The sequence below is a fragment of the Elgaria multicarinata genome, chromosome 9 (assembly GCF_023053635.1).
Source record: "Elgaria multicarinata webbii isolate HBS135686 ecotype San Diego chromosome 9, rElgMul1.1.pri, whole genome shotgun sequence".
NCBI classification, from domain to species: domain Eukaryota; kingdom Metazoa; phylum Chordata; class Lepidosauria; order Squamata; family Anguidae; genus Elgaria; species Elgaria multicarinata.
The window spans coordinates 89,984,764-90,010,730 of NC_086179.1; the positions used below are offsets into that span (position 1 = coordinate 89,984,764).

At 42.2% G+C, this 25,967-nt stretch overlaps 1 protein-coding gene across 1 annotated transcript in view; it reads left to right on the forward strand.

Moving 5' to 3' along the window:
• The window catches only part of SEMA3A (semaphorin 3A), a 253,399-nt gene that overhangs the window by 137,076 nt on the left and 90,356 nt on the right, over nt 1-25,967 (forward strand). Inside the window, exon 5 of the mRNA XM_063134309.1 lies at nt 18,338-18,431. Coding sequence (XP_062990379.1) covers nt 18,338-18,431 — 94 coding nt within the window. The remainder of the gene's footprint in view (nt 1-18,337; nt 18,432-25,967) is intronic.

Sequence of the window (25,967 nt, forward strand, 5' to 3'; positions counted from 1 at the left end):
GGAACCCAAGTAATATTTTTTCCCCGTTGGTTAAGTCTTGAATATAGTGAATACTATGAGAGTCTTGCCAATTGCTCCTTCAATTTCCCTATAGTGTGAATAAGACTACTGGAATCTGTTTTGGAATCTGTTTTAAATGAAGAAGAATGATCTTAAAAATATATATAGTAATATTTAAATGGTAGGATTACAGGCAAAGATGGAGATAAGAGGATTTACATTTATGGTTCTGAATTTTTAAAATCTTATGAACAAAATGCCCTTTTGTCGAATTTGACATAGTGTTCAATAAACCAGGAGCATTTCTTTTTGTAAAAGAAAACAAATAATGCACATGTGATGGTATTAAGAAAATAACATTAAGTAGCTTTGTGCCTGCCTTCAGCTTTGGTTACACAATAACAAAAAAAGTGCCAAGCACAAGTACCATAAAGCAGTGTGCCATTATGTTTAGGTAACACATAGGAACAGCAATGGGTTAGCAAGGAGATAAATGATATTTGTAATAAGAAGATGTAGTAGTTGCCTCTTTCTCTCTCTCTCTCTCTCTCTCTCTCTCTCTCTCTCTCTCTCTCTCTCTGTGTGTGTGTGTGTGTGTGAGAGAGAGAGAGAGAGAGTTCCTAAATAGTAAAGTGTCCTCTTGACAATTAAAAGTGACAAATGCGATTAATTTTGTTCTCCCAAAGAGACCGCAGATTAGAGTGGAATGATTTGCCAGTTGTTTTAAACTCATTATAAGGACACTCAGACAATACTGCATGACAAAAACAAAAATTAATGGCAGCCTGCAATCTGAAGAAAGCACAGTTTGAATTTCATTTGGTACATCTGCATATGCTTTCATTTTAAGAAGCATTTTAACGTCTGGGAGGGGGCCATAGCTCAGTGGTAAAGTGCACGTTGGGTTCTGGACATAATGGCCAATGGCCTGAGTCAATATATGGCCCTTCTTAGGTTCGATATATCCATGAATAAACAGAGAATGCACTAAACTGGTCAAAGAGAATACAACGCCTCTTATTTCCATTTTTTTAAAATCAAGAGCGTTTGAATGTTTTTGTTCAAATTATCTTCCATTTCAACCTCCACCTCTAGCTTCTGTGTTATTCCTACTCCTCCTACTGACATCAGTGTCAGCTGTTAAAACAGGATAAATAGATGTGAAGTCTCCGAGGGCGAGATATCAAAATGCAGTTCAGCAAGAACAGATAATCATGATCCAGCTGTTCATCCTTCCTATTTGTTTTAATAGATTAGGTTCCCCCCCACCCCCCAAAAAAAGTGTTAGCTCCCATGGAGAACACTTTTCCTGCACTGTGCAACAACATCTTTGGAAGCTCTGTAGAATTAGTTTGAGCTACTACAAATGAAAATTGGAGTGATACTATATTGAAATTAAATCTAGGTAATTAAGGAATCCAAACACAAAATGCATGTCTACATCACACACTAAAAATGGTTTAATAGCCATTCCCTCTCCCCAAGAAGCCCTAGGAACTGAAGCTCTGTGAGGCAGGCCAAGAGCCTCTTACACAGAATTTTCTACACGCTCATCAAACAATACTCCCAAGGGACATGATGCTTAGTCTGGTATAAAAATGTTCAGTATGTGTGATGCAGAGGTGCCCAAAACCTGCCCTCATTATAGCTAAAGCGTTGGCTGCCAGAGCGGTTTCGGGATTGCAATCTCTGTGGACTATAGCAGACGTTGGTACAAATTGGTTAGGAGACATCTGTGCTCAGCAGGACTGTCTGAAAGTATTTTGGTGCCCTAGGCGAGGTATAATTTTGGCACACACACAACACTATTACTATTAGTTGTAGTAGAATGGGTCCATGGGATCTCTAACCACTATAATGCCTTCATTCGCTGTGCATCCTCCAAACTTAGTGAGCTGATTGGTTCTGCTCACTCCTCACTCACTAGGGAAAATATTGCGATTTAAAATAGCATACAACTGCAACCTGGACTGGCCATTTTCCTTTACTGCACGCCCAGCCACTATTACTGCTGCCTGCCTGTGTATGTGTGGGTGTGGGTGTGTGGTGTCATTTGGCACCCTTGATCTCTTAGCACATCAGGCAACCAACCACTTTGCCTCCCCCTAGAAACAGCCTTGGCAGGATCTACACTACTGCTTTATTCACATGGACATTGTCGTGTCCATGCAGTTAAGAGCAGAGAGTAGATTCTGCATTCCACCATTATAAAGCAATAATGGGATGGGTGGGTCATTCAAACATTCATTTAATTGAAAACATTTCAACAAACTTGCTGAAATTTACATGTGCCAGAAAGAAACGTTGGTGTTACAAACCCTGAAAATTTCAAGAAGATTGGTGAAAGATTGAGGGAAGGAGTGCAGTTTAAAGTACCAAAAAAAAACCCCACCTCCCTGAATAAAAATGGTTCTGATAATATAGGGTGGTGATTTTTCTCTTTCCATGAAATTTGGGTTATTCAGCCCCTTACCCATCAATCCAGTTGTGGTGTCTTCTTCCTCATTCATTCTAGTTGGTGGAATGGCTTTTCTTTTTTAAAAAAATCCCTTCGATTGATTTTAATGAATATTTATTCATCCCATTAGTTTGAATGCAGAGGCCTGCTTCAACCATAGTACAACAAATGCTCAGCAACATCGCTCTCCCCCTCCCTCCTGCCTCAGGTAGATAAATACTGAAAATAAAATGGCCACCTGCCTCCTCTAGCACAGTCATTTCCTTAGTGGAATCTTTTCTTATGATTGTTGGGGTTTGCTTTAACCACTAAGGAGCCTGGCTTCAGACCCTACCACAAGGAAGCTATTGAATTGAATGGGATTGCAACTGTAGTTCATAAACAGCCCTGGCTTTTTGAGAAACAGACTCAGCCTGGTTCTTCCCTCCCTTTTGAGAGAAGAAGAGTTCTTTTTTCTCTTTTGGAACATATTCCTTGGGCTTTTTCAGAGTATTTTGGGCTCTCTTTTCCCAGGCCAGTTTGCTTTTTTGCTCACTGGTGAAGCAGGGTGTAGAACTCACCAGAGATCTCTTTCAGCATTCCTCTGGATCCATGACCACCTGGTCTTCAGATCTCTCCTTGGAATAGGGAGCTATACATTCCTTTTAACCACCACCACCCCCTGACCACCATACACACACAGTGCTCCTTTCACTTTTTCTAAAAGTTTGGTCCATACTGCTATAAAGTTGAAAGCTTCAAACAGTTCATTTAATTAGTTTGGGCTGGTGTAAGTTTTTAAGTACAATTTTGAAACATTTCAAAGTGCTTCTGGACCTACAACGTTGGTTTCGGCCTAGTCACACTGTTTTTCCTCATAAGCATTAGAAACAGTTAAACTGTAGTGCATTTTGTATAGTGTACATTAGGGCTGTGCATGACCCCCCCCCCCGACCTGTTTTGGATCTTGATCCGGGCCTTCCGGATAAAGTAGGGTGACCATATTTAGGAAACCAAAAAAGAGGACACCTAGTGTGTGTGTGGGGGGGAAGCAGCTTTCTGAGTCCTGCAGAAAGTACGTTATTCCCCCGCCACCTTAAAGAACCCGATTGGAGTGGAGGAGGGGAAAGGATTTCATTCTGCACCCCCACCATCCACTCCAATTGGGGCCTTTTCTATAATGTCCACGAATGACCCACTTTCCCCTTTAAGACCTCAATTGGAGCTTGGGGTGGGGGAATGATGTGCCTGAAGAAAGCATGTCATTCCCTCCTGCCATGCTAATGGCAGCCTTAAAGGGGAAGGTGTGTCATTCCAGGACATTATTGAAAATTATAGAAAATCCCCCCTGACACCATGGAAGAACAAAAACCAGGACAAATCCGGGGAAATCCTGACAGTTGGTCACCCTAGATAAAGCCTGAACCGGTTTGGGTCGATCCAGACCCCCCTGACTCACTCCAGAACTGGATCTGGAGTGAGATCTTGAGGTCCAGATCAATATTCGGATGCCATTTGCCCCCCCCCCATTGCCCACTTACCTGCCTCCGTGGCGGGCGGAGGCAGGTAAGTAAGGAAGGGGGGATAAAATGGCGTCCGAATAAGCCCCCCTCCCTCCTTCACTTCTCTGGCTCTGCCGTCTGCTGCCACATGGCGTCAGGTAGGCCCCCTCCCCCGTTCCCCACTTACCTGGCTCTGCTGCCGTTGCTGCCATCGCCACATCAGTTGTGGGAAACTGATGTTTTCACTGGTTTAACAAGTTAAAAGGTGTATTCACTGTTTTCCTGCTTATGTTATAAAATCTATTTTCAACTTCAAGGCTAACAGAGTTGGGGGGAAATCCTCAATCTCTTTGCAATCGGAGGCACTGAGTAAGGTATCCCTGGAGATAATTTAGACTGACCCCAACCACATAACACTATTCCCCCTTCTGATGAGGTCTGGACCACAGACTACTAAAGACAAGCAAAGTAGCAGACCATAATAACCTTTCTCATGTGGCCATTTGCTTTATGAGGCAGGTGCTCCTGCGGGCTACCAAATGGAGGGACTAACAGGCCAAGCACCAAAAAGCAGGGAAATTGGGAGTGAAGGCTCACAAGCCTTAACGCCACATCCTCCCTAAGGAGGCAAAAGGTGCCAGTGAAATTCTCATTCTCCCAAAGTAGATAAACCAGGGGGGCAGGATGGAGAATAGGATATGCAAAGGTGCCTGTAGCGTTGTGGAAAACTGATGACGAACAACTTAGGGCCACCTACTTCTCTTTTTTTTGTTTAGAGCAGCCCTTCCCCAACCTGGTGCACTTCCAAAGGTGTTGGACTACTACTCCCATAATTGCAAGTCAGTAATGGGTTGGTTTTTTTTTTACAATTTGAAGACTTCTCCTTCTAATGAGTTTGAAATGGATTTTCGTTTGTTGAAAATGAGGACATTTAAAAAGAAACAACAACTAGAACCCCATATTGCTACACAAGTATCAAATGAGGAAGATTGACTGCATGTTAAGAAATAAAAGTTAATTAATCCTGGAATGCAAGGTTGTGATACTGCTTTCCCAACTACTTGAGTGTCTGGTAACCACAGAAGAAAACCAGTCTGATCTGACTCCAAAGATTAGTGTGTTATTCCATGTGAGGGGTTGTTTGTTTTTTTGCACACCATCACAAACTGTCCTAAGCATGATTTAGCAGTAGCACACCAAAAGCTGACTTCAGCAGATGGTAACATGTGCATTAGGTTGGTGTGCTGAAAGTCAATACAATCTGGCCTTTCTTTGTCTTACCCACCATACACTAAAGTGTCCATGAGAACAGGTTCCTGCTGGCTGCACTATTTCAAGGCTTCCCCCCATTGTACCTGAACATGAACAGATATACCAGATCAAGGGAGTGGGCTCTATTGAAAACAGCTGAATATAGAAGTGGCCACATTGCTCCCTTGTGTATGCTATTAGTAGAAAGCTGCCTGGTCTGCATTAACTGCACTCTTGGCTAGTTTTCATTCTTAAGGGCACACTTTGATTTTTGGAATAGCAAAGGAAAATCAGTTTTCCACTTTCTATTGTTAAAAACTGCCATCTGACTCTTTTCTTAGATTACTTTCTGCATTTCTTTAGTGTGGTGGTACAGTATGCAGTAGGCATTACAAATGGTGCTTGATTTCCAGTTAAATAAAATTATTATTATAGATCTCTGTGGTGGCACTCAACCAATAGGAGTTCTGAGATTTGTCGTATTTTCATAGCTCTGTGTGTGTGTGTGTGTGTGTGTGTGAGAGAGAGAGAGAGAGAGAGAGAGAGAGAGAGAGAGAGAGAGAGAGAGAGAGAGAAACAGCAGGCAACCAGAATTAATCATGAATGCATATGATGGCTTCATGATCTCGGCATGAACCCAATTTAAAGCACATGTTTCAATGTGATGCTCTCATAACATAACTTGACTGGAATAAGGACCCCCAATCTCTCTCTTCCTTGTTATTAATTATTGTTTCAATGTTGACAGGGAACAAAGGAGCAATGACATCAATACACATTAGAGAAGGCCCTGCTGATAAGTTCAACCTCCCTAAATTGGTGGTGATGGAGACCAACTGTTCTGGGAAGAGGCAACTTTAGCCTTTTGTAGACATCCTGCCTTGATCCATAAATAAATAATATCCACAAATGAGCAAAGTTAAGGCCTGGTGCAAAATCCCATTGATGTGAGTCAAAGAGCAACAAACAGACTATGGAAGAAGAATATGCAAAAGTTTAGGTCAGGCTCCAAAGAGCCAGGCAATTAGTTCCATGTGCTTAAGGCGGGTTTGGATTCATGTTTCCAAAACAGCAACTCCCAAGACTACATGACAAAACTAGTCTGTGATGTGGCACGGGTGGCCTTCTGTTCAAAGGGAAAGGTCAAAAATACGACTGGGTACGCACATGCCTTTGGGCCTAGTAAGAGTTTGGATCCCAGGCTCAGGCTGCCATGCTGTACAGCCTGAGCCTGGGATCTCTTCACTGGCTGCCAATTAGTTTCCGAGCGAAGTATTAAGTGTTGGTTATCACCTTTAAAGCCCTACATGGTTTGGGTCCAGGCTACCTGCGGGATCGCCTTCTCCCATACTGTCCGTCCCACAAACTCAGGTCCTCTGGGAAGAATCTACTTCAGCCAGCTAAAACAAGGCTGACTGACAACTATTACCCAGAGGACCTTTTCTTCTGCCGCTCCCAATTTGTGGAATGGCTTGCCGGGAGAAATTCATCAACTTAATGGTCTTCCAGAATTTAAGAAAGCCATAAAGACTGATCTGTTCCGGCAGGCCTACCCAGTTGAATATTAAGATGCCATTTTAATAATTTGCTACTTTTAATAATGTATTAGTTTTAAACGTTTTAATTAGTTAAGCTTTAGGGTGTTTTTATTTGTGTTGTATCCTGCCTCGATCCAGACGGAGAGGCGGGTAACAAATTTATTACTATTATTATTGTACCCTACCTCTATACATTGTGAGGCTATTTGGGCATTTTCATTAGAGGGTCTAACATTATTAGATCAGAACTTTAAAAAATTGTGCCTGGGCTTGCTTGTTTATTTATTATTTTTATTTATTATATTTATTTGTATCCTGCCTTTTGCCCAATACTGGGTGGGCCTCAAGGTGGCATTACAAAGTTTAAAACATACATTTTAAACATAGGAAAAGAAACATTAAAAAAAAGTTTAAAATACACAACAAAATTAGAAGTCAGTAGGGGGAGAAAACAAATAAGGGGACAGGGTGTTGCCTTGGTGTCGCCCCTTTTGGAGGTGACCCCGCTGGTGGCGGACCTGCCCCCAAAGGAGCCTGCCTCTTAAGCTCCCAGTCCCAAAAAGATGTTGCAGCTGGGGGTGAGATGGTTCTGTGGTGGGAGCCTGAGTCTGCTAGTTTTTCTCTTCTCTCCTCATCCCTTTTTCTTTTAGTGTCATGTCTTTTTTGATTGATCAGATGCAAGCTGCTTGAGGAGCCTTTTGGCTGAAGAGCAGGGCAAACGTGCTTTAAGGGCACAATCCTATGGAGACAGTTAACAGGCGATGACCGCAGGGCGGTTGGAGCACAGAGGTGATCTTTGGTTCTGTGCCTTACATTTTTGGCTAGATAGGTGATTTTGCCTGTCTAGCCATAGCTTCGGGGAGGGGAAGAGGAGGCCAGGATGCATATAGGTCTCCTCCCCTCCACGTCCCCGGGGCTGCCCCCTTTTCGCCGTCTCTATGCTCCATTTCTGAGCACAGAGACAAAAGCCACAGCTAGACCTAAGGTTTATCCTGGGATCATCCAGGGTTCGCCCCTGCCTGAGCACTGGACACCCTGTGTGTCACCTAGATGAACAGGTTTGACCCCTGGATGATCCAGGGATAAACCTTAGTTCTAGCTATGGCCATAGAATGCGGTCAAAGCCCTGACTTCAACCTCTGTTCCCAGAAACTGAAAAATGCTCTGGCCATCTAGACAGAATTTAGTGGCCATAAGATTGCACCCTACACCCATAAATATGGGCCCAGAAATTGAAATGGTTCTGTTATTTTTGTAAACCAAGGGATTACAAAAATAATGATTGGGATATAATTTTTGTGAACCGCCCAGGGAGCTTCGGCTATTGGGCAGTATAAACATGCAATAAATAAATAAATATAGTGGAGTACATTATGGTGCAATCCAGAAGATTTTAAGCATACATAAATTGTTTGAAGTTGATGGGGGCACATTAGATTTAAGTTCTATTGAAAAGAACGGGTTTAATTACTAATCCAGTGGTTTCAGTGGGACGAGTACAATGAACTGTAGTTAGATTGATATGTTTTAAGTGTTTATGCTGATTTTAAAGAGAGCACAGCAGCAAATGTGACTTAGGGACTGTGCCAGAAATACTAGAATGATGCAATTATCTTCTTTGGAGAAGGAATTTATTCTTGTTTAACCAAATCCATCATCCGGTATCCTTTCTTTTCTCCCAGAATATCCCTTTAATGGCTGGTTGACATTTAGAATGGAAGACTTTGGACTTTTTTTTTTTTCATTCTCTCTACAGCACTTTGCTTATTTTAACTGTTACACAAATGAGTAAATGTGATATTAATAAATTAGATGATAATATTTGGCCTTGAAGTTATTTGGAAAGTAAAACACTTATGTTTGACACTGAACTAAATGTTTGCATCTAGGCGCCGAACGAAATCTTTGCATATAAACATACAGGATTTTTTTAAAAAACCAAAAAACAATAGCATGGGGGGAATAGAAGGGAAATGTAACCCTTTCCCACCCTGCTGTGATCCTGAGAAAAATCTCTCTTCTGAAGCTGCTATTTGCATTGGAAGGAATGGGAGATATTCTCTCACTTCAAATAACAGCTTCAAAGAGCGACAACATCATAAAATGTAGGGGGAAATACTGAATTTATTAGGTGATAGAACGTTTTGCAGGCAAATTACTTTCTATACTGCAAGGCTGTAAATGTTACACTAATGTAAGCCTATGCGGCAGGGTTTTGCTATTTTATTGTTTTACTCTGTACAGCACCGTGTACACTGATGGTGCTATATAAATAAATAAATAAATAAATAAATAAAAATAGTGGGGTTTTCCCCTTCTCCCAACCACATGGTTCTATGAGTCCTTTGTTTCAAGCTATGATTAAAAATATATATTAAAAAACAAACCTCAGACCATGTAGTATTGGTGTGCATGTGTGTGTTACGCTTGCTCTTTTATGTTCTATCGGCATGCTAGTGCAGTGCTACTGCAAAGATATTTTTTTTCCAAAAAATTAAAATTTTCAGCACAAAACATTTTTTTTTAAAAAAAAAATTATTCATTGGGGTTTTTTATTTACTTATTTATGGTTTCTGCCGTGGTGGTGCACTGGAGCACTCCTGTAGAATGGCAACAACAACATATTTTTATTGGGGAGAAGCTAAATTTTATTTTTAATTTTATGGTTCTCAAAGAAAGAAGCATGTTCCTCATGCAAAATCTGTTATCAACCTTCCAAGTTTCGCCTTCTTTTTCGGAAGACAACTGGAGTAGAACTCAAGGCATTGCAGATGTGCAGGATAGTAATTTATTTATTATTTATTTACAATATTTATATAATGAAGGGAACCTTTGCATCATTTCTGCTGAGTGTGTGCACTGTGGGGGTGGGTAGCATCAACCCTCATCAACTTTTAATGTTCCATTCCTATTGCATAATGAAAATTCAGGTGAACTCTGAAACAGGAAGCTGTCTTTAATATGAACTTTTTTTTTTTCAGTCAAGCTGAACAGAATGCACTAAAATACATCTGTTTCTGTATAAGCAACATTTGTGTTGCTCAGAGGGGAGAAATGTATGCATTCTTGATTTTTATTTTAGTTTTTTTTTAAAAAAAACGCTTAAAGGAAGGGTGGGGGAAACCTATAGGCTTCCTTAAAACCCTGTTCTGTGGAGTAATTGTAACTTGTCAGGGAGAGACATTATAATTATGTCTACTGGAACATAAGTCTGCAAGCACACAATGGAATTAATCTTTTCATAGGTAACTTTATTCTGCCACAATATCATTTATTAGTAGGTGGGGGATATTATTTCCCTTTATTAAAAACAAAAAACAAAAAAGAGAAGCTGTTTTATAAAACAGAAGCTGTTTTATTAGTGTGAGGGTGGGGGGCGGAATTACACAACTCACACAGCTATACTCTTTGCATTCCCAGAATGGCTTCAGCTTAGAAGATGTAAGCCGGGCTCTAAAGGCCAGCTTGCCACTAAAGTTCAAATTTATTATTTGGTGTGTAAACTTTGAAAATAAAGCTAATTACATAATTTATTCTAGCTCCACAATTTATTCTCTCTGCCCTGGTGGCCACCATTAATTCAGCAGAGGGAAATACGCAATTTCCGGAGGTTCTGGAAATCACACACTCCCCCACAAATGTGCCAATTACGGCCTTAATGGCACTATCCTTTATTAAGGCCTACAGTGGTGTGGGGAGACAACACATGATTTCCAGGGCCTCCAAAATTGCACATTTCCCTCAATAATAATAATAATAATAATAATAATAATAATAATAATATATTAAAAAATTACCCGCCTCTCCATTTTGATCAAGGTGAGGAACAGCAGCAAGTACAAAACACATAAAACACTGATTAAAAACATAGTATACATTGTTAAAACATCCTAAAAAACATCCTAAAAGCATCCTAAAATTCCACTGGATAGGCCTGCCGGAGGAGATCAGTCTTTATAGCTTTCTCAAATGCTAAAAGACTGTTAAGTTGATGAGTCTCCTCAGTTGTTAATCTAGTTTTTGCTAGCTGAAGTAGATTTTTCCCAGAGGACCTGAGTGTGTGTGGCGGATTGTACAGGAGAAGGCGATCCCACAGGTAGCCTGGACCCAAACTATGTAGGGCTTTAAAGGTGATAACCGACACTTTATACTTTGCCCGGAAACTAATTGGCAGCCAGTAAAGAGATTTTAAAACAGGTGTAATGTGGTCACCCCTAAGTGTACCAGTGACCAGTAACTGCCATTTATGCAAGGGGGGGGAATACGGGCAGAAGTCAGGTCACACCTGTGCCCAAGTACCTGTGGGGGGGCTTGTAAGCACTCAGACGTGGGTCAGCACTCATACTAAGCGAGTCCAACTGGATCTGTGAGGGTTGGACGTGGGAGCGGGTCCACTGCCCTTGCAGACCCAAGCATGCCTCCCCAAATTGTGTAAGGGTTATATCAGTAATTAAGGGATGAACTTAGGCCATTGCTACATGAGGGTTTAGCCCGGTGCGAGGCCTAGGCTCCCTGCTGTACATGCAGATGACGCACAGGGGATCCTGGGGTCAGGCCGGGCTAAACCCTCCCTTGACCCGGGATACTCCACAATTTAGTTTGGGTAATGGGAAGACTGGAAGTTAAGGCAAGCGACAGTGCTTAGAACAGAAGTTGGGAGTCATCCCTTGATATTTCAGTGATCAAGTGATGAATATGCACGTGTGAACTAGTTCCTAGATAAATCAGAATCCTGAATATAGTGACACATTATAATGAAGTCCCATAGCTGAGAAGCTGAATGTGTGACTGTCATGGCTTGATTTAGTAAGAGCTCTGTGGTATTAACCGCCAGCCAGCAAGATAAAATGGTGGAAAATGGAATGGAAGTAATGATTATGGTTGGGAAACTGAATAGAATTCAATGTTGGGCAAATTGCTTATCTTATACCCAGCTTCATTATCATCATAGAATGTCCTCATGTGTTCAGTGACAGCAATATTGCTAATCTATTTCATCATGAATTTCTGTTTATAAAAGACCTCCAGGGAAGGTATAAGATCAATCGTTAGGCTGATCTGCTGTTTTAATTAGCCTCTTGCCATTGCCCATTTACTATATAGTAGCATTTATTAAATTGATCTTGACACATAATTGTGTCCCAAATTAATCGTTGCCATTACAGAAGAACTATAGCAGCACCAAGGACATTGGATTCAAGTGTGTGTCAAAAGTGACAAATGTTTTGGGGATAGTCAGGAGGGTCTTAGGACTCATAAGTCATTTGGACCCTTTGTGAGGTCTCTTCTTGTAGATGATGAAAACACTTTGCCCATAAAAAACCTTCTAGCCCCTGTGGTTGCAAATGTGTTCCACTTTGCTTTAAAGGCTGAGCAAACTGCAAGCCAAAATTGATGGTGTTTTAACGTCACCTGACTATTAAGTTAATTGGATTGGCATTTCCAGCCCTTTTGATCACCTTGGATCATGTATTACATTATCCGCAGGGTAATGTTGTCATGCTTGGATGTGGGGAAGTACTATAGATTATCAAGTAATGAATCTTCATGGATCATTTTCTGTTATCATCTCAGGCAATTAACAAAAAAATAGGAGCTAAGGTGGAAAGTCATAAGGAAATTAGAAGCATGCCTCCCCAAATTGTGTAAGGGTTATATCAGTAACTAAGGGATGAACTTAGGCCGTTGCTAGATGAGGGTTTAGCCCGGTGCGAGGCCTGGGCTCCCTGCTGTGCATGCAGATGACGCACAGGGGATCCTGGGGTCAGGCCGGGCTAAACCCTCCCTTGATCCGGGATAACCGGATCCACTTGTGGTCCAGTTTTTGCGCAGCCCCGGGCTGAGCCCGAGGCTGCAGAAGGTCTAGCTACTTCCGTGGCTTTTCCCGGCTGCTTGCTTACTCACGAGTAGCCGAGAGAAGCTGCACTGTGCCCATCGGGCTGGGGGGGGGAATCATGGGGGAGATGGGGGCCAGGGGGGGGGAAAGAGTGGACCCGGCAGGAGAGATGTTGGGGAGAGCGGAGCTAGGGTGGGGAGATCACGGATGGGGTGTGTGCGGAGGGGGCATCGGTCATGGCAGGCGGGTCATCGGGCGGGCATAGCGAGCAGGCTGGTGAGCGGGCAGGGGGGCATCAGACATGGCGGACGGGTGGGAAGAAGAACGGGGCCAGGGCAAGGAGATCGGGGACGGGCAAGTGAGCGGGGGGCGGACATGGTGAGCGGGAGGAGGACAGGCGAGCGAGTGGGCAGGGGGGCATCAGACATTGGGGGGGAAATCAGGGGCAGGGGGAGCGGGGAACCCTTTATTTATTTATTTTACCTTACCTTTCCGTTGGTGCGCTCCTGCGCACATGGCCCCTTTAATTTTTAAAAAAATGGCCGACGCGACGGGGCTTTCCCTTACCCCGTCGCATGTTACATCTAGCTAGGGGCGATGGCCCGTGCTAGCTGCAGCACAGCCTCGCCCCGACTCCCCACCGGATTATCAGGTAGGTCTAGCAAGGCCCTTAGATGATGCACATGAGCTTTTCAACATCCCTACCCTATCAATCACAAAACAAAGCTGAAACATTTGGTTTAAGGAAACATCCTTTGATTTGGTATAAAAAGGGTGCCTTGATTAATCAGGCAGCAGACTTTGGTGTTGTCGTTTGCCGAACAAAATTATTTTTCTGTACACGTACTTATAAAAACTGCATGTAGTAAATTCCATCTTAAAAGAGGCATTCTCCCTCTTCTGTCACCCAGGAAGGAGTGCTTCTTCTAAGATGAATTCTCCTATGAAATGTGGGTATCAGCTAATAAGTCAGGAGTGGACAACTTGGTGGTATTTTGGGCTACGTCACCAATCAACCCTAGCTAATAATAGGGGCATGGGATAGTTTGGTTTCCTGGCTCCAAGGTTGGAGCCCTGACTCTGACCTTGGAGCCATCAAACCAGGGTTTGGGCTGGTAACTATCTTGATCACCCTACTTGATGACATGCACTGAGGGCTGAATGGTGGAAGTGCAACCTTCTTGATTCTTCTGGATCTTTTTGCAGGGTTTGACCCCATCAATCATACTTTGCAGGGTTTGACCCCATCAAACCACCTTTGTAAACCACCCAGAGAGTTTGAGCTTTGGGGTTTAGCTTGGGCTTAAAAGGCATAGTGTTACAGTGGTTCTGGTCCATCTTCAGTAGTACTAGAAGGGAGTTCTGGGAGATCCTTGCTTTGCCCCACTGCCAATGGCTTATTTATTTATTTATTTTATTTTTATTGTGCCCTTCAGCCAAAAAGGCTCTCAAGGCGGTTTACAAAAATATTTCTTAAGACATGTCGTTGAGTGCAACAGGGCCCTATTTTATCTTGCATGTTCTTCAACATCCATATGAATGTGCTGGGAGATGCCCTCTGGAGTTTTGGAATTTAATATCACCAATATACTGATGACACAAAGCTCTACCTTTCTTTTTCCCCAGCAAGGGGAATCCAAGGCCAGCTTTTGTTTCGTCAAACAACACTGTTAGTTAAATTATATGATATTTACATTTGCAATCTTAATGCCACCAATTTTGACTTTATTTCATAGAATCATAGAATCATAGAACAGCAGAGTTGGAGGAGGCCTACAAGGCCATTGAGTCCAACCCCTTGCTCAATGCAGGAATCCACCCTAAAGCATCCCTGACAGATGGTTGTCCAGCTGCCTCTTGAAGGCCTCTAGTGTGGGAGAGCCCACAACCTCCCTAGGTAACTGATTCCATTGTCATACTACTCAAACTGTCAGGAAGTTTTTCCTGATATCCAGCTGGAATCTGGCTTCCTTTAACTTGATCCTATTATTCCGTGTCCTGCACTCTGGTAGGATTGAGAAGAGATCCTGGCCCTCCTCTGTGTGACAACCTTTTCATGCCCAGTTCTTTCAGTCTCTCCTCATAGGGCTTTGTTTCCAGACCCCTGATCATCCTGGTTGCCCTCCTCTGAACACACTGAATTCATGCTGAACACGCTGAATTTAGCTGAATTCCAACTACAGATTAAGTTTGCAAACTCCCTGCCCACTTGAGAAGTGGCTTTTTCTGCCCCATGAAGGCTTCGGGATGAAATGCCATCCTTGGAAATGCATTTATTTACAATGGGACAGAAGAGAGAATTGTAGCCTTTACACACCTCAAATTCAATATTACATTAAAAGCTGGCACGAAGGGCCGGGTACTGCTGTTAGCTCTCACCTCCCCCACTCCATAAGTTAATAGTACACAGGAAATCCAAAAGATAAAGGAGGAATAAAGTGCTCTTGAATTGTAAAAGTAACCATGGGAAACTATAGCAGTTTTGCAGCATAGGGTATATACCAATACATTATTAACACAGGAACGACATCACTGTTAAAGCAATTTAATCAAGGATTCCTCATCCAAATGTACAATGAAAAATATAGGGAAGGGATTAAAGTACAAGATGAATAAGTTAAGTGTCCAAGTAAATTGATTTTAAGATTGTGTATCTTATTGCTTGCATATGCAGTCCACTTAATAACTTGCCTAGAAAGGACAGATAGCATTTATTTTTTTCCAGAGGTCACTGTATGTAAGCCAGTCAGCAATGCAGGTGATATATTATACATGACAACCCTGAATGTTACTACACAAAGTGATTCCAATTCTCAATGTCCTCTGAGAATTGTTCAATATTCTTGATGGTATCTTATTTCTGGAATACTGGGGATACGGCATCTTTGACGTCCTTACGAATCGGTCAAGGATAATATGACATTCATATGGATTTTGGATTGCTCCACTTCTGCTGGATCACCTTGGGCACTCAGATGGAAGAAGCATGAGATCCCTTGAACTTTTAAAGATCAATTTATCTCTTTACTATAGTCTAGTAGTTAACAATAAAATGTAAACATTTCCTTCTAAGAAATTTGACAAGTCCGATAAAAAAATTAACATACATCAAACTAATCAAACATTTTGAGTGCATGAATTGCTCAGCTATCCTACCTGCTTGCTCAGGGGTCCCATTCATCAGCTCTGTTTGTCAAACTCTTTCCCCTACCTCATTCACTGCTCTCATATATGGCCCGAAAAATGAAATTAGCTTCGATCGAAAAATGGTGCAGCTAAATCTGTGCACCCAAGGGAGCAGGGAACGCATTTCACCCGTACCCTGGAAAGAAGATGTGAAACATAAGTAGGACTAAAGGGACCACACATGGGACCCAGGATGGATTAGAAATTTGTGCGGTTCATATTTCAATGTGAACAAGTTCACACTGCCCAAACCTGAACCTGAACTTTAACAGGCGGATATATATAATGACATGGTAGAGCCTTTTTTGGTTTTAATCATTCTGATATCAACTTTTTATCATTAAAACTGAGATCACATAACTATTTACCTTGGCAACAAAAGAAAAAAGAGAGATAAGCTTTATGTTCAACCATAGCTTGCAGGACTTTTGCCATTTTCTATTACTGTTATGAAGCATTGGAATATTTATTTATTTATTTATTTATTACATTTTTATACCGCCCAATAGCCGAAGCTCTCTGGGCGGTTCACAAAAATTAAAACCACAATAAAACAACTAACAGGTTAAAAGCACAATTACAAAATACAGTATAAAAAGCACAACCAGGATAAAACCACGCAGCAAAATTGATATAAGATTAAAATACAGAGTTAAATAGTGGTACTATTTTAATTTAGGCTGTAATCCTGTGCACATATCTGGGCGTAAGCTCCACTAAACTCAATGGGACTTACTTCTTACTTCATACATCTTCATACATTTCAGTAATGCATGTTACGTATTTGATAGCTCTGTAATTTTTAACCATATGTAATTTTTATCATATGTAGTATAGCAAAATGTCAAGTTTGCATGTGTTGCAATGATCTGTGGATTGAGCAATAAATGTATTGTTGTTGTCAGTAGTAGGTAAGTATAGGATTGCACTGTTAAAGCTTCATCCAACGTACCTGCTTCCCTCAGATAATCCCCGTAGCACTAAGCTTTCCCCGTTGTTGTTTTTGCTACCAGGCGACAGCAATCCTTTGCATACCAGGAAGTGAGTTTAAGGGGGGAAATGTAAAAATCATTAAAAAATCAACAGATGACCCAATTCAATTCAAAGTTGGTATGCTTAAAGCTCTCCCTAATATCTATTACTGTACCAATTTTGGTGTCTCTACCTTTAAAGCTTATGCAGATGTAAGCATTTGTTTAAAATCCTGCTCCTGTGCCCCAGCGGCGGCTCGGAAGTAGGGGCTAAATACGGCGAATCTTTTTTGCTTTATTGCACAATTAAGGCAGGATGCATGGGAGTGCTTCACAATCAAAGCCGATTATAAGGTGGAAAACGTCTGAGTCTTTTGCATGCAATTCACAGTGATTGCACAGTATAACGCTGGTGTGATGAAGCTCTTAGACTTGCACGCATATACCTAGACATTTTTATAATCTGAAAATAAATAGGAAAGAAACCACTAGCACTATGCCAAAATTAACCCCCACACACACCGCAATTTACAGCCCTATTTGCAGGCCACAGACGTGGAAGATTTTTCAGTAATTTTCAGGAAGTGGGAATGAATTTTGCAAAGTGAGAGTTGGCACTCAGTTCTCCCGCCTGCACTGAGATGGCAGACATGGTTTTGTTTGTGTAAGCCTTTCCCATGTGACCCAGCCTGCCCTTTTGGGGTGTCTGAATAAGTGGGTCCTACTGTTTTACTAATGACCTGGATAAACCGAATTAAAGAAAAACATGAATTCCTGGCATTTAACTGTCAACCTAAACAATTCCAAATCACCCACAGCCTGTGCAAATTAACTTTGTCGTATGTGTGTGTATGTGTTTTCCCACAGCCACACACTCAGACAACTGCTCTTTTGTGAGAGTTGGCCTACATTTTCTCCACCCCCCCTACCCCCCAACTATTTCACTTTTGTTAGTTCTATGCTTTATTTCCTGCAGTTTTAAAGCATATGGACTGATTAGTGCAACCATGCACACAAGATTGTGGACATTGGATAACATCTTTAAAAAAGACCATTTTGAAATAATAAGTTGTAGGGGAACCACCTTCTGGTGAAGGACGCAATGTAAGGAATGCTGGCTTTTGAGTTTCACTCCCAAAAGTTCTTCAAGCAGAAATAGAACCCAACCTAATGAAATGTAAATAGAGTAACATAGAACTTGAGGTGGAATACTGTGTGATGAATTGTTTGCTATTCGTTGTTGTTGTTTATTCGTTCAGTCACTTCCGACTCTTTGTGACTTCATGGACCAGCCCACGCCAGAGCTTTCTGTCAGCCGTCGCCACCCCCCAGCTCCCCCAAGGTCAAGTCTGTCACCTCCAGAATCTCATCCATCCATCTTGCCCTTGGTCGGGCCCTCTTCCTTTTGCCTTCCACTTTCCCTAGCATCAGCATCTTCTCCAGGGTGTCCTGCCTTCTCATTATGTGGCCAAAGTACTTCAGTTTTGCCTTTAGTATCATTCCCTCAAGTGAGCAGTCTGGCTTTATTTCCTGGAGTATGGACTGGTTTGATCAATTTGTATACATTGGTCTTACTGGATGGTTAGATTAATTCTTTCTCCTTTCTTCCTCAACAGGACAATATTTTTAAGCTGGAAGATTCACATTTTGAAAATGGCAGAGGGAAAAGCCCCTATGACCCCAAGCTGCTGACAGCTTCTCTTTTAATAGGTATGTACTGTTTTGTAAAATGGATGTGTGTGCAGGATTATCTATAGTTACCTGCTTCTTCCCTTTCCTGATAGCTATCTGAGTTCCTGCTTCCTTATTTTAAAACCTGCCTGGGAACCACCAGAATATCCTTTTATTCAGCTGCATCGCATGGCAAGTTAAGACAGGCTTAATCCTTCACAACAATAACTGTCCATAGTTTCTGTTGATTGATGTGCAAGTTGGGAATTCCCAATTATTACAAGGATGCAGGCATTGAACTTTGAATTTGAACTTGTGGATGGTGGCAATAATACAAGGCTCTGGGACTTCCTAAATTTGACATGAGATCGAGGCTTGCAGGACAGGAAGTGTGCAAATGAAGTTTGTTCACATAATGGATAGCTAAAAATCTGACTTGAAGTCTGTTCATAAGGCTTCTGTTAAGGTGATTGAAGCTTAACGTTCAGTCCAACATTTCTAAAATCATTTTAGATTCTCTCGTTGTGACTGCCTAGAACTGTATGGGGCAAAGTCCGATTTCCAAATCCTATGCCACTTCTACACTATAATAACGTCAGTATTGGATGATTTGTTAGAGAGAAACGGCAGGTTACACCTGCTACTCTTCCTCTGAAATGCCATCTTCAGCTCCTACACACACTTCCTTGCCCCAAGCTGGAGTTCAAGACCATTTGCAGCAGATAACGTTGTCTGGAGTTTGGAAATACAACTTGGCCATGTAACATGTAATTCCAGCCTAGGAATGTAATCTCATATGCACCACATGCACATGTGCGCACACGTGCACACATACACGCACACAGTTATTATTTCTAAAAAGTTTATAGGCAGTTTTCCCAATAAAATTAGGCAAAGCAGCATACAAGCATATTAAATGCACAAAACCTTAGACATCCAATAGGCTAAAACAATAAAAGCAACAGCAGCAAATAACAAATAAAGTTGTGAGGACAAAAAGGGTCCGATAAACAAAGAAGTCTTAAATAGAGCTTAGAAGGCTCTTAAGGAAGTTATTTATTTATTTATTTTATTTTATTTTATTTAAAAACATTTTTATAGTGCCACCTCATCATTTGTGGCATTGTGGCGCTTTACAATAAAACATAAAACAATTTCCATTAAAAAAACCCTCAAGGAATTTCAGTGGAACTCCTCGAGGAAGCCATTCCACAGAACTGGTGCTGCCCATTGGAAAGGGTTCATTCTTCACCCTTGCAGATCTCACTTGCATGGAGCAGAGCGTTTCCAGATGACTCTCCAGTTCAGTAGTAGTTTGGTGTATGGAATAGGCTATTTGAAGCATTATCTGGACAATCAGAGTTCTAAATCACACAGGTAGCCTATAAATATAGAAGAGTCCTCTCTTCAGACTCTCCATCCCAAAATATGTACAGTGTGGGGGCCAGTAGGGGCATTATGGGAGGTGGAGCCAATGAGCTCTTCCTGTCATGCAGTTGCAATTGTGTGGGGCCTAAGTCCTGAAAAGGTTACAGAACAGCAGTGTTGAACCTCAGCCCTAGAGCCCACTGGGGTCCCAGTCTAGCCTTCTGGGGTTCCCCAGATGGCCACACACCCTTCTCCTTGCCCCACCTGCTTTCCCCACCTGTGAATCATTTGGTGGCTTCCCAGGTTCAACACTCCCCACACACATACAGACATAAGGTTAAAATGTCTCCCCTAAGTCATCGTTAATGGCAGTAAACTAAAATATTCTGGTATCTTTGGTGTTGGGGGTGTTTTGGCCCCATCTCTTTTGCCTTTGGCCCACCCACGTCTGGAATGCAGCCCCTAAGAGCTTCTCCCAAAATGAATTCAGCCCTCGGGCTGAAAGAGGTTCAACACCCCTGCTGTAGAAACATGTGAGCACGTATTCTTTGGAGTACAGTCAGTATCTTGGCTCTCTTGCGGAGCATGAGGTCATGCTCATACTAGAGTGTTGTAGAGCAATGGCATAATGAACATTATGATGAAGGCACAGGAAATTCAAAAAGTGAAGAATGGCTCGATGTTTCATGAATAGTGAGGAGAGACTGTCCTCCAGATGTTCTTCAAATGATAAAAGGTATTTCAGTATACATCTCTCTTCTGTAGCACTTAAGGAAAGGAAATACATTTTATGCGTTTAAAGGCCTTATTAAGAGAATGTAGGGTAGAATGTCTAGATCTCCTGCTTGTGAAAGTTCAAATGATGAGAGATTCTACTAGCTACTCTTAGGTTACTTTTATTTTTTTAATACAACCACATTCTTTGACATAACTTGCATGCCACGTTTTAAAAGTCTATTCATTGAAACTAAGGGCGTTACTAGACGAGGCTCTAGCGCGCGTTACCTTCCGCAGTCACGTCGAGGCTTCCAGATGACGTTCACGAGGATCCGCCGTTATCCCGCGGTGAAGCCTCTTTCTCCCGACTTTAAAAAAGTGAGTTTTAGGGCGCCTTTTCCTGCTGTCCCGCGGTAATTCGGAGTACGTGTGGGAGGATGTGAGGTCACTGCGGTCGGCACTGGTCAGGAAAAGGCGTGCTAAGGGGGAGTGGTCAGCGGCTTCGGTCAAGCCGCCTCCGCCATTTGCGCGCAGTCCGCCAGCTGGGGCAGCGCGGCGGAGCGGCTTTTTTTTTTTATTTCCCCAGTGACAGTTTGCGCAGGACCGGAGGACCGGAAAAGTGGCTGGTGACTCCTTGCGGTGGGCAGCTACCGTGGCCGCATAATGGCGGTGCTGTACGCTGCCTGTTAGTGTGGGTACCAGGCTGGCAGAGGGCAGAGCTGTTTGTGGGCTGCTGCCATGGCTACGGCCAGATGTGGGTTGGCTCCTTGGGATGGGGCACAGGGCACAGAGGCGATCATCGCCGCCGACACCTCAGAGGCATGATGGGAGATGTAGGCACAGAGTGGCCATGCAGACGATTGACCTCGGGTCATATGACACCCGCCACGACCCCCATCAGGAAGTGAGCGCATCAATGTTGACCCTCAACAGCACCAGCAGCACTTCAGCTGGCACTGGCACTGCCGCCGCTGCCGCCGCCAGGGCCGGCGGCGGCATCGCTGACGGCTGCGCAAGTTTGCGGTCTTTCGGACGTGCGCAAACCGTGCAGCGAGCGAAAAAAAAAAGCCGCGGCAATCAGGCCGGTGTGGCTGCGCAACCGTTCTCGCGGCGGCAGCAGCACAACCGGCGCAAACTTCCGCCACAAATTGAAGGCAGGTGTGGAGCATGAGGCGTCACGGCTGAACGGGAAAAGCCGCTTTCACCGCTCCTCAACGACGGAACACCCGGTAGGTCTAGCAACGCCCTAAAAGAGAGAAAAACTTTGCCTGAAAAGGATTGGTGAATAAACTAGTGCCTGGAGCAACTTTGATTTGTGGAGTTGGTCTTCCAGTCAAGAAAGGGTCTGATGACAAGTTAGCGTCGTACTAATCATGGCATATTACCAACTGAAGTCAACAGAGTCTAGCTTCTCACATTCCTTTTTCATGTGAACTTACCTTAACATGAAGGATTTTCTTTCTTTTGGCTTTTCTTTTTAATCTTTTTGTGCGGAAGGCAAGGAGGAATTTGGGGGCAAGGTGTGAAGGAAGAGGGATCAGGGTGAGGATGCTGATGGCGCTTAACAATGGAATACAACAAACATCCTTATACCCAGTCAGAGTGTTTGCCCACCTAGCCTGGCATTGTCCTTTCCAATTTTGGAAGCCTTTATCTTCGCCCACTATCTGACCCTTTCAGCTGGAGATACTGGGGATTGAACCGTCTGCTTGCAAAGCATGTGCCCTGCTGCTGAGCCATGGCTCCGCCCACATTATTTAGAACCTTCTTCTCTCCAAGAAGTCAACGATAGGGGTGGATGAGAATTCCATTTTGGAGGTGAAATCTTGAAGGCCTTTACCAATTCAGTCCTGGCAGGTTTCGTTCGATGTCCCTCTACTGGCATTTAAACAAACAAAACAAAACAAATTTGGGGAGTCTTTAAATTTGGGGGTATGGGATTGTAGGATATCATTCCATATTATTTGTCAGGTCTTTAAATGTGCACAAATGGGAACATTTTTGTCATTTTTTGGGGGGGTCTATGAATTTGTGCAAATGGAATAGTGCTTTTTTAAGATTATTTTTGGGTCTTTAAATTTGCACAAATGGGATCCTGTTATTTTCCCCCAGGTCTTTAAATTTGTGCAGATAGGGTTGTATTTATTTATTTATTAATTAATTATCAGTGGTCTTTTGCAAGTCCACCAGTCTGCTATGTAGTCCCATTGTAAATGTCCTGGTCAGCAGCATCCTCTCCATACATTACTTCATTTAACCCAGCACAGACATTATTCTGTACTTGTCAATTTCATCCTCCACTTTGGTGCTGCCCCTTCACTCCCCACTTTGCTGTTATTAGAACTGCAACACTTTGGTACAATGTAAACTGTATGTGTGGATCAGGTCCTCATCAGGATCAGGACCACAGTGGGGGCAAAGGATGAAAGCCTCCAAACGCCACCGCTTCCCATGCTAGGCTCCAAATCTACGTAGTAACATTAGTTTGACCCTGAGAGGTTACATTCCATAACTAAAGGAACAGCATATTTTCTCTAAATTTGCTGCCTGTGGCAGGAATGTCTCCTAATATCAATATTAGGAATGCATAGTTCCTGTAAAAACTCTCCACCTGAACCAATTAATGTGGAAGTACCTGTAATCAGTGATTTGTTAGGTTTATGTTAATAATGATAAAGGGACACAGGAATTAAGGCAATAAGTCAGGGTTAAAAGGTTCTGCTATGATAAGCCTCAAAGTTTGGCTATAATATAATATAATATTTATTTAATTATTACATTTTATACTGCCCAATAGCCAAGGCTTTCTGGGCAGTTCACAATTAAAACCATACAATATAGTAAGTCAAAACGTAATATAAAGCTATAAAAGTTTTTTAAAATACCATATAAAAACAAAGTAAGTTATAGCATAGGGAAAGCCTGGGCGAAACGTAATAACTTGAAATTTGGCATCTGTGACCCCACTTGATGAGGTGTCAATCGTGCTAAATTTCAAACCAATCTGATAACAACTTCCACAAGTCCAGCAAGTTAAAAAGTCCTGAAAATTTACACATTTACCCTTTTGGGCTAGATCTACATTAAGCAGGATATAACACTTTGAAAACGTTTTGAAGACTGTATGTGGAGTGTGTCCTGGGCCACAACAGTTGTCACTACTATTATAAACCATTTTAAAACAGTAGTGTAGATGCTGCCCAAAAGTTTAGACAGACATATCATATATATTTTTCAAAACTATTGATGTAGTTTATTCAGGCTTATTGAGGAAGGCAGTCCTTCATTGGTTTGGTGAAGTTCTGTGCAAAAGTTCTGACATGCCCCATTCAGTTTCATTCTGAAGCTACTAGTACTCCAGTATTTACAAAGACATTTTATGGCCGTATCCAACTGTGTCATACCACTATTGCAAATGATGTTGCACTAGGGGAAACTAGGTTGTGAACGATGTGCAAGAGGACAGTCTAACTAAAGTTATTTTGCGCAAGCTCAGTTGTGCAATCAGATGTGCAACTAGGTGCACAAAACATTCAGTGGAGCTCTGCTAATTCTATTTGAGTTTGCAGGGTGATACCATTGAATACTGCCCAGTGTTGCACTGAGAATCTAGAAGATTCTGTTGCATATTCCTGAATGCAGCTGATCAGCCTCTTCCGCCTGCTACGGTTAGGGATGGGCAAACACTCAATGTTCATGTTTGCCCAGATTCTCTGCCCATCAATTCTATGCTTGTCTCTCCTTTGATTTCTGCAAGCATTAGCAATCACTGTTTGGTTTGTGCAATCAGAAAACTTGCACAAATTGAACACTATCACATGGGGGAAATTTAGAATTTGTCAAAGTTGCAAATGTAAATGAAATTCTTGCAAATCCCTAAGTACAGTGTGGGTGGCCACTGAACAAACATGATGCATGCATGTTTTCAAGAACAGATGCTATGGCTGGCACTCTTTTATCCAAAGGGGTGTCATTCTACTGTAACTGCTTTAGAAGGACTATATATAGTGTGTGCGTGTGTGAATTCAGCACCATCTTTGAATTAGTCTAGGGTGGCCACTTACGAATTGCCGAAAAAGAGAAGACATGCATCATGAAAAACTAGGACAAAAGAGCACAGCGACTGAGGTGTATATATATTTAGGAATAATTACTATAATTTAAATAGAAATATAGTACATCTCACCATAGTGTGGAACAGTCTGACAGGTGACCTGTGTGTTGCCTGTTCACTCTGCTGTTCAGGTGCTAACAGTAGATGGGCATCAGTTCTTATGGTTCTTTATCCTTAAACTGGAAGTGGACAGGGCAGCCCTTTGAACAGAGGCAGCAGGTTAGTATACTAATATGCAGAGCCAGGGTGGTGTAATTGTTTGAGTGTTGGGTTGGGAGTCGAGAGATCCAGGTTCTAGTCCCGATTTGGCCATGGAAACCCACTGGGTGACTTTAGGCCACTCACAAGATCTCAGCCTAACCTACCTCACAGGGTTGTTGTGAAGTTAAAATGGAGAGGACGAGAATAATGTATGCTGCCTTGGGTTCCTTGGAGGAAAAAGGACAGGGTATAAATGCAATAAATAAATAAATAATACCAACAGAACCCCTATTCTGTCTTGCCTTCCCAGCACCAGGTACGAAAAGTAAATTTTGAACTCCACTGAACAAGAACTCTGCCTTTTTTTTTCAAGCTGTGAGAAGGCAGAGGTTCAATTTTATTTGATTTCTACAAACTTTTTTAATATATATATATATATATATCATGAGCATAGTACTGAACTTTTTCTTTCTTTTCTATCACTCCTACTGATTTTTTTTTTTAAAAAAAATACTTCATAACTATTAAATTCTCCCCCAAATCGCTCTTCCTCAGTCCACTTGCAACTGGTTTTCGTTGTGTGTTTTTTAAAGAGCTGTTCATTTATGATAACTCCTATTATGGAGTGTTGAGTAAAATGCCAATTGTGGATGAGATCTGAATAGCTCTGGGGCATCACTTAGCTGCCATTTATTATTAACGGGCTGTTCAAAGTACAGCTACTATGTGCGTGTCAATGTGTGTATTTGCAGTTTCCAATGAAGCCTTAAAGGTTACCTTAATTCAGAGACCCTACCGGATTTCATGACCAAGAAGAGTGAGTGCCACTTTTGTAATAGAGATTATTGGCTGAGGCTACACTGTGTAATCCATTTAGGACACATTCTGGGGTGCTAACAGTGTATAACAGGGGGACATTTGGGATCAAGGGTGTGTGTGTTTATTTTTGGCCTCACTATAGTTTAAAAAGATCAAGAAAATAATGCCTAGGAGGAGCAGAGGACGTATATATTATTTATTTATTACATTTGTATCTCACCATTTTTCCTCCAAGGAACCCAAGGCGACATACATAATCCTCCTCCTCTCCATGTTACCCTCACAACAACAACCCTGTGAGTTAGGTTGGGCTGAGAGTCTGTGACTGGCCCAGAGTCACCCAGTGAGTTTCCATG